The sequence below is a fragment of the Anomalospiza imberbis genome, chromosome 3 (genome assembly GCF_031753505.1).
Source record: "Anomalospiza imberbis isolate Cuckoo-Finch-1a 21T00152 chromosome 3, ASM3175350v1, whole genome shotgun sequence".
NCBI lineage: Eukaryota > Metazoa > Chordata > Aves > Passeriformes > Viduidae > Anomalospiza > Anomalospiza imberbis.
In genome coordinates, this window is record NC_089683.1 from 86,081,220 (window position 1) to 86,094,763 (window position 13,544).

General features: G+C 37.1%; 1 protein-coding gene across 1 annotated transcript in view; it reads left to right on the forward strand.

The window, feature by feature from the left end:
• RBKS (ribokinase) overlaps window positions 1-13,544 on the forward strand; it is a 72,816-nt gene that overhangs the window by 38,876 nt on the left and 20,396 nt on the right. The window contains exons 6-7 of the mRNA XM_068185530.1: window positions 2,439-2,530; window positions 12,183-12,371. Of these exons, the coding sequence (XP_068041631.1) occupies window positions 2,439-2,530; window positions 12,183-12,371 (281 nt within the window). The remainder of the gene's footprint in view (window positions 1-2,438; window positions 2,531-12,182; window positions 12,372-13,544) is intronic.

The window sequence follows — 13,544 nt, forward strand, 5'->3', positions numbered from 1 at the left end:
GGTAGAGTCAGGGAGCAGGCTGTGGACACTGGAAGTGGGAATAGGAATTGTGGGCCATAAAGAGATATGATGTGGTGAAAGTTGAGTGAAAAAGGTTATAATTGCATAGTTCCTATGCAAGGAGGCATAAAGGATAAAAACTTATTGAAGAGAATGGATCTTGGCAAAAGGAGAGAAGTGACAAGCTCGAGGAGTAGTCCTATGGGAATCTCATGAGGTTTAACAAAACCAAGTACAAGGTGTTGCACCTGGATGGAGCAACCCTGGTATCAGCACAGGCTGGGGGAATGATCAAGAGCAGCCCTGGGGACAAGGACTTGGGGGTGCTGCTGGGTGAAAGGCTGGACATGAGCTGGGAATATGCAGTCAGCCCAGAGAGACAAACGTGTCCTGGGCTGCATTCAAAGCAGCAGGGGCAGCAGGGCCAGGGAGGGGATTCTGCCCCTCCGCTCTGCTCTGCTCTGTTCTGCTCTGCTCTGCTGAGACCCCATCTGGAACCCTGCATCCAGCTCTGGGGGCCCAGCAGAGGAGAGATATGGACCTGCTAGACAGAGTCCAGAGGAGGTCACCAAGATGATCAGAAGGATGGAGCTCCTCTCCTGTGAGGAAAGGCTGTTTGTTCAGCCTGGAAAAGTGGTGGCCTAATTGCAGCCTTCTGATAGCTAAATGGACCCTACAAGAAAGATGGAGACAAACTTTTTACAAAGCATGTAGTGACAGGACAAGGGGAAATGGCCATCTAACCCAGGCCATTCTATGATTCTGTGATTGAAAGAATTTCAGCAGAAAATAAGTTCCTCAGGAGGACCAAACAGATTATCCTGTTCAAAAGCCATGTTCTTCTTCACAACCTGAAAAGAGGATCTTAGGGTTCCTTTATCTTTCCCCCTGCTCAGCAGATAATAAATATGGGAGAAAACTAATAGTAGTGTATTCCATTGTGCTCATGACCAGTCTGTATTACTTAAAACCCAAGTTGGAGCACTTCCAGTGCTGTTCCTGACCCATGCATATGTCAGTATGATACCACATGACAGTTTGTTTTCCAGTATGTGCTGCTTGTTTGTTTTACTTAGGAAAATATACCTCAAAGTTTTATGTTTAGGAAAACTTCAATATTGTTGCAGTTAAGAAAATAGGGAATGCAAGACTTAAGGTTGCCTATGAAACTTTAATTTGCCTCTTTTCTACATATGTATTATGTTGCAGTCTTTAATTATGTGATCACATGCTGTTTTTCAGTGGTATATGATCATATAATTAAAGAGTTTATTATAATACATACTGTATTGTAATAATTTAAGGGAGCCAAATTAAGATTTTATTGGAATTCCTAATCCTAGCATTTTATGACTTCTGAGTAAAATTCTGTCACTTTAATTGTGTTTTTAATGAGGCAGGTAGAGAGGCGTGATAAAGTTATACAGTCAAAGGCTAAAAATTTCTAAGTGTCAATCACCTAAACTTCTTGGTACTCAGATTTCAGAAGTCTCTGTGCATCTTTGTCTGTTAGGCATTAAGTGGGATTCAGAGATGTTCAGGTTGTCTGACTATTACATGCTATAGCTTACAGTCTAAATGTGTTTAGGACTGCAAATTTAGGCATCCAGATTGGAAGATTTGATCACTGTCTATAAGGAATATTTCTGAAGTAAGAGTGCATGCATTGTTTAAAAATTATGGCCTTGTGGTTAAAACACAAGTATTAATAATGGAATTGGCAAAGTGAAAAACCAAGGCTGCAGACTTCCTATGTTAATAATGAGTAAGTCACTTATACTGTCCTCATGACAAACCTTTGCTGCTGCTACAAGGGGCCTTAGGCTACTACAGTTTAAAGTTAGGTTAACTAACATATTCTACCACATGTTAAGTTTAGGTCTAGCTCTGCCAGACAGTATACTAAAAATATGCAGTGCCTTGTCTACACTACAGTTTTATAATGTGGCATTTTGAACAAGTTAGGTAACACATTCAGAAGCATATTTAACTCCTTGTCTGGACATGCCCTTAATTACTCCACAACTCGTGATTCTTCATGTACAGAACTCAGATAACGACACTGAAAAATTCTAGAACTAAATCAGTTCTTGTAAACCTTATTAATATAATGGAAGAAGCATCATCAGTTAAACAAACTGTATTAATGTCTAAGTATTTTCTCCTTTTTTAAAAATTTAATAATTTCTTGGGTTTTTTTTCTGTTACTCTTCTATCATGTTCCCCTCGTGACAGGTGCCTGCACATGAATTAGAAATGAACTTTAATATAATAAACAAAACTTTTATCATTTGTATAAGAGGAGGATGCAGAGTAATTTGTGTGTTAATAATAAATATTGGGGTCTGTGATTAAAACACAATGGTCTTTCAAGTGATGGTTTATGAATCTAAGACACTCCAGATTTAGATTTTCTTTTTCCTTCTTTTTTTTTCCAGTAAAGACTTTGTTTAATCCAGCTCCAGCCCTTGCTGACCTAGATCCACAGTTTTATACCTATTCTGATATCTTCTGCTGCAATGAAACTGAGGTAATGGTCATATGTCATGTTAAAGAAGGAGTCTTAAGCAGGAAAATTTCAGGATAGTCTTCTCAGAAATATAGCACAGGGAGCAGGAAAATTGAGCCATGCTCCTCTTACCTGACCTAACCAACAAAGAAGAGTATTCTAAAATAAGTTTATCTTGCACTCGAAATTAAATTAGCTGTTTGCAGCAGGAAAGTTGAGTCCAGCCTTCTTTACAAGTAGATCAGCAAAAAGCATCCATAAAAGGACACTTGTTAAATGTTATCACTGAGTGGTAAATATTAAAATAGTTCCTTGTCCTTGTTCTATGATCCCTTGGTATGATTAGCAGGAATGCATTAGCCATAGTGTTCTGACAGTTTTAAACTCTGTTGCCAGGAGGTGATGCACGCTTGCTGCACTTGATGGTAAATAGTAGCTTCATATGCCTCTTCTGTCAGATCTGTTTTCAGTGAATCTTCTCTGGCCTTCAACTGTAAATTTTGCTTTTTTCTTTTTTTCTCCCCTCCTTTTCCTCTCTTTTCTAATTCAAGTATTATTTCTCCCAAAGGAAATTGGTTTTGTCACAAGAGACAAATTAACCTCATCTCATAAGACATTTGTTTAAATTTGCTACTTATTAGCATTAGGCATGCTGTGTTCCTTCCCCTCACCTTCTCTTTATATAAACAGGAATGTGGGAGAAGTAACCTATTGGATAGGAACCATGCCTTGGTCAGAATTAAAGTTATCTCTAAGAAACATGATTTCTGCAATGAACATGATCCCTTTGGGTGGAGAGGAGAGGGAAGAGCTAAGAGAGAATATGGCCCTGCTTAATTGTCTGATGTGCTTTTTGTCTGATGACAATGTCTGTCAGTGTAAACTTTTGAAGACTCAGTTACCCTCTTTGGAAATTTCTGTTAAACCCCATCACAAACTATATCAGAAGTTCTCTTAGTCCATGAGTCTTCTAGCATTTAAGAGTCAGCCTAATTAACCCAGAAGGACATCTAAATTTTATTCTGGGATGTTTCATTATGGGTCTGCCAAGTTCACATACTCCAGAGAATTCAAGAATTAGCAAAATAGCAAGGTGGGAGATGCTATGGCTCTTCAGGTCTCTGGAAGTCAGAGTTTCCAGGATAACTGACAGCGATACAAGTTGTGGCTCAGACTCTGCCCAACAGATATCAGAGTTGAATTCTATGTGATGAAGAGAATGCTAAGGCAAAATATTAATTCTTGTTCAGGGGACTCTCAGAACATCAGTATCATGTTTTCTTAATGCTATCAGCAAGCTCTTATGCTTGGACTATGCCTCTGGATTGGCTAAATGGTGCAATGACTCACATTTTGGGCTGAGAAAATCCATACTCTCCCACTATTAAGTAAATATCATCCTTTGTCCTTTGTTGTTTCCTTTTGTCATAATGCCACTTATTAATTTTTTCCCCCTGCAAATACTTATCCCCCTTATGTTAGAAACAAAACTTTGTTTTTCTTTACTTGTCGATTCCTGACTTTTCTCTCTTTGCATCACACATGTTAAGAGTTTTCCTTTTGTTGTATTTTATTGCTAGGGGACAGTCTTGAAAGAGGCATTCTTTAGAAGTGTAGCTTGCTGGATCCAGGGGTATTATTATTGCCACCACATGGAGAAAAGAAAAATACTTCTATTTAGAGAACAAGAAATACAGGTGTATAATTATAATAGATCCTTGCTCACTCATCTACCTTTTCCTGCAGAGTTGGGGGTACAGTTTGCATTCTTTTCTGCTCTTTTCTTTTACAAAGTAATTACCATGTGAAGATAGCTAGGATCACTGGATGCAAGGTCAGGCACAGAAATATGCTCTCTACTGTTGAGGAGGCTCATCTTTTTGAATTTATGGAAATGCTAGACATATGGGAGTTCCTACCAGCCATATCATGGCAGCATAAATCCACGTGTACAGCATATTCTGAGAACAACAATGGCTCATAAATCCCTTTGTTTTTATAAACAACCTTTTGAAACATTGCAATTAAATCAATTATGTTAGCACAAATGTAGTACTCAATTTTGTTTGATTTCATTCTCTCTGTTTGTCTGATTTGTATTGAATTGATTTTTAGGGATGAACTATTGCCATTGTTCCTTTCTTGCTGCTGAGAAAAAAAGGAAAAATCAAGCATTTGTTTTTCTTATGTCACAAGTTTAAAAGTAGTATTTTTAGTAATTGTTGTATGTTCATATACTATCTGTTTTCTGTTATCTTTCATGACTTTCTTTAATTTCAGATCTCTGTAATGAGTACACTTGAGAAGTTTGATATACAGACAAATGTTTACATACCTAAATAAAGGTTAGCAGTCACATCTCTGCATGGCACTTAAAAGCAACAAGTTAATTCTACAAATTTCAAAAATAATTCTATTTTTTTTTAACTTTATGCATTCAACCAACTACATATGCATTTCCATCATCATCTTAAATCAGGGAATACCTAAGACTTTGGTGATCCTGAACATATACTGGGAAAAGATCTTTTTATCCTATTTTATTTAAATTTCCCTCAGTATTTACTGGCAATTACAGTTGGAAAATAGCATTTGGATGCGATAGACCTTTTCTCTTAGCCACTATGGTCATTCTCTTAGATTTTAAAAAAATATTATTCTCTATGGCCAAATTTATTGAATGTCCTGCTTACAGCTGCCTTCCTGAGTTGTTCTGTTCCAGCTCCATTGCCTCTCCTACTTGGTATTTCTAAGTCTCAAATGTCTTCCTTTGAGCCAAAATCCTATTTATGTTCCAGCTTTACCCCTTCTGGAATTTTTTTTTTTTTTTTTTGGTTATCTGGTATTTTTAGCGACTTCAAGGGGGAAAAAAGTATATTTCTGCTTTATCTTTACTAAGTCTTTTAAATAGTTAATAAACCATTTTGAGTTTGAAAGTGAATTCTTTAGAGCTGTCCAGTTCAACTGCTTCTAAAACATTATTTTAAACACAGATGTGTGCTCTAAGACAAGATTAAATTTACACAGATTTTTTTTATTGCTTGTTTTGCCTTTCTTATTAATTTATATTTGCAAGTATTTATCACAATTTCATCATAATGTCCCTCTCCTCCTTGTTCACCAAAAAATACTTTAAAATTATAAAATCCTGTGGTTTGCGAATAATATGTGAACTGTATATTTGTAACAGAAAATTATGTTGGCTGTCATATATAGTTTAAGACATCTCATAGACTGTGTGGAGTGTTTATATTATCAAAGATGAGAAAAAGGGGATGGTCCTTGTGTTTAGCTGAATTATTACTGAGTCAGAAGTTTCTGTTATTTACAGCTCTAAAGGTCAGGGTCTTGATCTGCAATGCCTTTGTCACAGAACAGAAGTTTAAAGATGTCAGCTATAGTGTCAGCCATGGTATGTTGGCTCTCAAACATGCAAATATCAAATACAACATCAACACATTATGTTCCATTCTTTATTAAATGCTTTAGGATTTAATCAAATCAAATGCAGTATCTGGTATAACAGCACAGCTTGTTCTTATGGATTTTCGTGCTAGAGAGAAGCAAACAAAGTTACACTATCAGTGAATTATCTACCATTAGTTTGTCTAGAAGGCTCTTCACAAGCTGTTCTTTTCACTCTTGCTTATTGCAGTAACAGGGGTTTTTATGTCTGACATTACTTTCTTTTTATATGGTTCACGAACAAAAAGAACAAATCTTGCAAGGTTATCAGTTCTTTCACTGCTTAGCCTGTAGTTCAGTTTTATCTTTTCCCAGAAAGATCAAACTTGTTGAGACTAGTTTGTTAATTCCCAGATGTAGCACAGCCTAATCCCTGAGGTTTGTACAGGAATGTGCTAGTTCTCCATTCCCTTAATTCTTCTAATGAAAAATAAATGTATCCAGTGTCATCCTGGTGAAAACTAATGGTTGTTCTTTTCAGTCATCTATAAATGTTGAAAAAGAGACAACCCTATACCAGACAAGCTCTTTGGAATACATACCATTTTTTTCCCATGTATTTGTGTGAATGCATGCTGCAGATAGCTCTAGGCATAACCACAATGTCAATACAGTTCATGTGTTGTTTTTCTTTCTTAGCGTGTGCATGCAGTTACATAGCCCTGCAGGTTAGGAACCAAAATATATTGCACATCAGCAATTTCAATGTGATCCTAAACGTTTTGAAGAACAGCTGCTGCTCTGTTCAAAGACTACTGAGAAGCCCTTCAGGAGAAGAAAAACTCCTGAATGGTTACAGCAAATGATTAAGTTTGACAAGCTATTTTTAATGCAAAATTGGGAACTACTTTCTCCCTAATGCAAAATGGGTATCAGACTTCTGATCTAAAGAAGGCTTTGCAAAGATTTAATTAAATACTAGCATTGGAGCTTCAATAGCAGAAAGCAGTACAAGTTAATTGCTGATTTTGTTAAAGGTTTAAGATGTATAATAATAACACAGAAAAACAGATACATTCCTACTGTTTCCTTTTAAGTGTTACTGTCTATTAACAGAGGATAGATAATTTTTTGGAATAAATATTTGTTAGTATGTCCAGAATCAAGAGATATTATTGCCTTTTTCAAGATTCAGAGAATATTAAGTTTATAAAACTTAGTCTGAGATAAGGACATTTAAGATACTGCTTGTTAATACAGAGAGATAATAGTAAGAATAATCTTTCTTAAGAAAATATAATCGATCTCTCTAGGAGTAAAAACAAAAACGGGTCCTTTAGAAATAAAATATTTCAGAACATCTCTTGAATTTGCCTTTTGTGTTTTAAGTAATGGAAAGCTACTATTCTGCCATTATATAGAAGTTGCCAGCAATTCACAGTATATTTTATTTCCATCTTTGTTCTAAACCCCTTTTTATCAGTAGCTAGAAACTATGAATTTTCCCATATGTAGTCTAAAATGAAAGATGTTACTTTTGGGAGGGAAATTATAGCTTCAGGCCAATTAATTTCAATCAGTTTTTAATTATTCTAGCACGATAAGTATTTCTGCCTGCCTGTATGTAAAAAATTTTTAAATTTGAAACAACTGGAACTAGCTTGGCTTGTGGCCTGACCTTGCAATTTCTTGCACACTAAACCTTCTGTACTACTTCTTGGGGACTATTCACATGTGTTAGAATTAATGAGATTGAGTTCTTGTTTTGTCATTCTCAAAAGAAATCTTCTATAGGCCAAGTTTGTAGCAAACTGACTTGCTATGTTTAAATATTTGAAATAAAAAGTATTTTAAATTATCATATATAGTTTTAGATGCATTAGCCTTTAAACTGGGACAGTTTTCCTGTTATTATTTATTATTTCTCTTCCAGCAGTACCTGGGAATATTTGCTAAGTTGTTATTGTGCTAGGTGCACAAAACCCAGTCCAAATGATAGACTGCTCCCCCAGGAATTAATAATTCTTGTTATTTCACTAGTTTATATTTGCTGAAGATCAGAGGATTGTGGAAGTTAGGAACAGACCTCTGGATGTTCAACTAGTCCAACACCCTGGTGAAGCCTGTTCAGTTTAGGATGGATTGCTCAGGGCTTTGTCCAGTTAAGTTCTGAATCTCCCGAGGCTGGAGCCTGCATGACCTCTGGGCACGTGTTCCACTGCTTCATCACCCTTGTGGTGAAAAAACCTGTCCTATTATTGGAATTTCCCATGATCTAGTTTGTGCTTGTTGTCTCTAGCCCTATCCCTGTGCACCTTCAAGAAGACTCTGGCTTCATCTTCTCTATACCCACCTACTAAATTGCCCGAGACTGCAATTTGATTTTCCCCTTAGCCAGGAATTCTTAAGGTTGAACAAGCCTGCTTCTCCCAACCTCCTCTTGTATGTGCTGGTCTCTGGTCCTCTGACTGTCTTGATGGCCTTCCACTGCAGTGTGCTGTGGTAGGTCAGTTTCTTACTTTTGCCAGAGTTCCCAAAACTAGATACAATGCTGCAGATTTGGTTTTGAAAATGCCAAGCAGAGGATCCAGAACATCTCCCTGGAAGTGGCTGCCCCAAATGCACCACAGCTAGGAACTGGCAAATGCTGCTGTGCTGGGAATATTCTCAGTTGTAGCCAGTGTAAATTACTGTTGCTGTTGAAAGAAGTTAATTCTTTGGGTTGACTTTTGCAGGTAATGTGGGACTCAGGGTGGTGTTAATTTCAACACAGATCTGCCTTGCAATCGTAGTTTGCTTCCAGGCCACACAAATGGCTGTTCTGGCACATGAGAGTGGGCCATGTGGACAGGAGTGGCAAGGAAAAAGCAGGGCCATTTTCTTTTATGTAGCACTTCTGGTTTGTGTCAGCTTACCATGACTAGACTCCACAGTCTAAAGAGAGACGGAGACTTAACTAAAATTAGTAAAGACTATGGCCAAGAACCTTCATATCTATGAAATGAAAAGCTTTGGTTAAATTTTTCTGCCAGTCTTGCAAACAACATTTTGAAAATAGTATGTAGATTAATTATATAATATCCATCACAGGTTTATTCTGACAGCAGTTGTGTGAAATGTCGTCTTGCTTTAATAAGTCCATTTAACTGAGTAGTTTTATGAGACTAGCTGCAGAAAAATCAAGTTCTTCATTTGCTGCTCTTTTGTACAGTATGACGACAAATGTCCACATTGGGCTTTTAGTATTGTTATTTATTTTTTTCTTTACATAACCATTAGTTATTTCCCCCAATTGTACCACAGTTTGTTTTTTAAATGAGATTCTGCTGAAGGGAGGAACTTAAAAACTCACCACAGTATTTAACAACAGTTGACATTTACTGCAATTTCTAATCATTGGCACAGAATCTGTCTGGCTTCTGCTGCTTTTATGGTTCTTCCAGCTTGTTCCAGTGTTTTTTAGTTGTACCATCCTGTTGTAGATGACTTAGATGATAGTGATTTGAAGCAGCCAAAGATCTACTTTTATACAGACTGTCTGTTCAAAGTAATTTTGTTTATTGGTATAAGCAGTGTAAAGATGAAAAGAAAGATTTCTACAAATATCTGTCCCCAAACAATTCTTTCACTACTCAAACAAAAAATCCTGTTAATCTGGGACATGGGAAGCACAAAGAGGAGTATTGTCATAATGCTAAGCATACAGGTTGTGCATTTCATTTGGAAGAATATTATATTTAAATACTTCATTTAACTTGCTCATGAGCTTACAGAAGTATAAATATCAGGTAAATAAACCAATATTCGATTTACTGTTACTCTACCAAAACCAAATCCACTTTCATTCTGGAGACTTTGCAACAGAGGTAGGATGTTTGGAATTATTGCCCCTCATAAAGTACTCTGAAAATTCAGTTTGCCTGTTTCATTCAAGGATTTGTGTTAAATTGTTTTTATTCTTGTAGCATAGGGCACCACGTGTTCTGAATACAGGAATACATAGTTCCTGCTCCAGAGATACTAAAATTCATGAAGGGACTAGGACTCTTTAGACACTTGAAGAAAGTGTACATATATATTTTAATATTATATGTCATCTATCTGTAGTTCCTCCAAAATCATTATTAGTGAATTGGTTTCCTGGAAATCTTGTAAGAAGATACATTCTAAAGGTTTTGTCAGATGATTTTGAAAAAAATTTTCTTACTTGAAAAAACTTTTCTAACCTTTTAGAAAAACTTTTCTAACCGTTTTCTAACCTGAAATATGTTTAATATGCTTATACTGAATAAGCATAGTTTATACTGATTAGTTTATACTGCAAGAGAAGTTCGAGCAGCACGGTGGCATGCCAAAGAGAAAATTGGACAGATTTAGTTGCCTTCTTATAATTTAGACTTTACTACATTCTTGTCTGGGATCAGTGTGGTTAAACAAAGTAATTTTAAATTGCGTGTACGTGTTGACCACGCCTTGCCCCTGCAGTGCACAAGTTTACCAAGTCCTGCCACACCAGGCTCTGCCTCATGGTGATCAGGTCAACAGTGCTTGAAATAATGTGTGCATTTGTCTAAGTAGGGACTGCAGGACTTAGTCATGTACGTTTAAAAATTGAAGCAATTAAGTGCTCTGCGAGTGATACTATAAACGCTAGGGAGTGTGTTGGCATGATGTGGCCCTTCAGAGCCCAAGGGTAGTTGCTCTCCCCTGGGTCAGGCTGAAAGTCAGGAAATGACAGTGGCGAGCAGCGGGCGCTGACTCACAGCTGGGGGCGGTTCTCTTGTAGCTGGCTGTGGTAGTTCCTGTCCCCGGCTGCCTGCCCGCCCTCTCTTTACTACAGGCATGGCCTGCGCTACGTGGAGCACTTGTTTAATCGCTGTAGTTTACAGTTTGTTACACCAAAAACTGCGAACGCTGAATTCAAGATTCAGTCATGCAGAGGAAGGTAGTTTGAAGTATTTCAGCAGCTGTTTCCCAAGAAACTGAGCTGCCCATGCAGCAAAGGTCAGGAGAGTAGCTGCTGAATAGGTTCCAAAGAAAGTTCCACTGAAAGTAAGCCCTAGGAGTGTGGAAGTTATGCTCTGCTGTGAAGCAGTTATCTGAAAATGCTTCAGACTGCATTCTTCAAGATTCAGCAGCAACCTTGTAATGTGGGCTACAGTATTACTTCCCTTTTCTCAGGCAAGAAGGACAAAATTTAATGAAGACAGCAAAATATAATGTGTCTGTTTACTTACAGTTGAAGGCATACAGTATTATGCAGGAGAACTGCCTAGTAGACTGTTTCAGAGAAAAGACAATTTCTCTTCCTTTTCTTCCTGTTTCATTCTTGTTCTTTTCCCTTCCAAAAAGAAGAGAAAAAGCACATTATACTTGACAATACAGTGCCATCAAGATAATGTGTGAAGTGATGAAAATGTTGTTTGATTCTGAAGTCTTCACTGCAGATTTTGGTGAAGTTTTACTCTTAGTTTGGTGGAACTAGAAGAGATGAATTTTAAGATCCATCTGGGAGAAGTTTACCTAAGCTCACCATCAGTTAGAAGAAGAGTTTAACTATGTTTGTACAGAGCCAGCACAGTTGACAGAGGCTTATGGACATGGCTGTAACACAAATATATAATAATTTTTTAATGGGCCTTTTTCCAAAGAGGGCTTCAGATAAATTTTAGGTATTCTCAAAATATATATACCAAAATATATATACCAGAATTATATACCAAAAATATATAATAAACTGAACAGGGTGTTCAAAGTTGAGCCTTTTTTTTTGCTGGAAGAGATTTTCCCTTGTGATGTCCCTCTAGCTAGCTGAGAATTTTAAAAAGTGTTTAAAAACACTGTGATAAATATCCCTTAAGAATCTTGACTAAGTTGACTTTCAGCATTTTTTCACATTAAATCACAAAATGCGTTTGCTGAGACTGTGTCACTGTGTCCATTTCACAGATGAAAAAACTGAGTCATGTGGAAGAAATGTGATTTTACTAAGGGTTTTATACCAGTTAAGTTATAGAAGCTGGAACAGAACCCACACCTCCTGTGTCTCTCTGCCTAGGTTGCTCTCTGTTAGTCTGCTGTGCCTGAAGTATACACTGATTTCAAGCAAGGAGCAAGACACAGCTGAATATCAGCGTAGGAAGTGGTTTCATGATCATCCTATAATACACATTTTTAAAAGATACTAAATACTGTTTTCAAATGCAACAGTTGTCCAAAAATGAATGCTGTCAGATTATGATTTTCATTTGCGTGGGTTGTTTTCCAGGCAGAAATTTTAACGGGCATCCCAGTTGGCAACCTTGAAGATGCTGAAAAGGTGGGACGCATGCTGTTAGAAAGAGGGTGTAAGCTTGTAATTGTTACTCTTGGAGCAGAAGGCTGCATGATGATATCAGGAGACGAACCCATTCCAAAGCATGTTCCTGCTGGGAAGGTCAGGGCTGTGGACACTACGGTACGTTTTTTGTGGTTTAACTGTCTTGCTTTGGAAAAGACTGCTTAAGCACTTGGGGAAAGCAGTGAGTAATCAGCCAAATCTTTGGGCACTAGCACAAAGGCTAATTTATGATGTGAAATTGGTATCTTGCTTCCAGTGTCTCATATATTAAATGTCAATTCACCTGAGTTTTATAGTTCTGTTGTAGATGAACTAGAACTATTATACATACTAAAGGCATCCCCATGTTCCTCCTTTACTGAAGTACCTGTCTCTGACTGTAGTATGTGATGCCACTGGATTGAGCTGCAGTCCTGTTTATCACCTTTGCCCTTTCATTTACTTCATCTTGTCTAGAACTCAGACACTGTGAGAGAATGGAGATACTACTCACAGTCTGAAACTGAATGTTTGATTCTTCTGACAAAGCATTAATTACTTACCAAATCTAGCATAAGGTGATTAAAGACATAATTTTTACAGAATATAGTGGAAAAAAACAAAAGTTCTTGCTGTTTCATGATGACTGTTTTATGATGCTAGGTAAGGGATACTTGGTCAGGCGCATTTTAAGCTTTGGCATTAGGATACCTCTTTGCTTCCTGCTCAGAACTAAGTGCAGAAAACATGTTCTGTGAAAACACAAAATACAATACCCACAGCAAAAGAGGAAAACAGGACAGGCAACAGTTAAGATATCATTGCTGTGAAAACCTTACCACATTGCACATATGGGGCTATTTTGTGTTCCTAGTATTATCTGACATAAATCCAAAATAATTCCAGTGGAGTTACTGAGAGCAGAGCAGGTCACTTTATATATACTAACTATACATTTAAATGCCTGTTATAATAACGTCATATTACATATGTTCTGTTACAATAGTTCATTAAAATCCTGGAGATTTTACCATCTGGTATGTTCCATATCTGAATAGCATTAATAACAACTAGTTCTTGTAGCATGTTTTTTATCCATGGACCTCATACTGATTCACAAAGATGAAAGGCAACTGCTTAAAGGATGAAGAAACAGAGGCAGAGGGAGTTGAAATTACCTAGGTCAGTAACATGCAGTAGTAGAGCTAAGAGTAAAGTCACTTCATCTCAATCAGAAGAGCACTTACAGGTTTGGACTGTGATATTCTGATACAGTAGAAAGCATTGTTTCACTGGTCAATGTAATCTTTT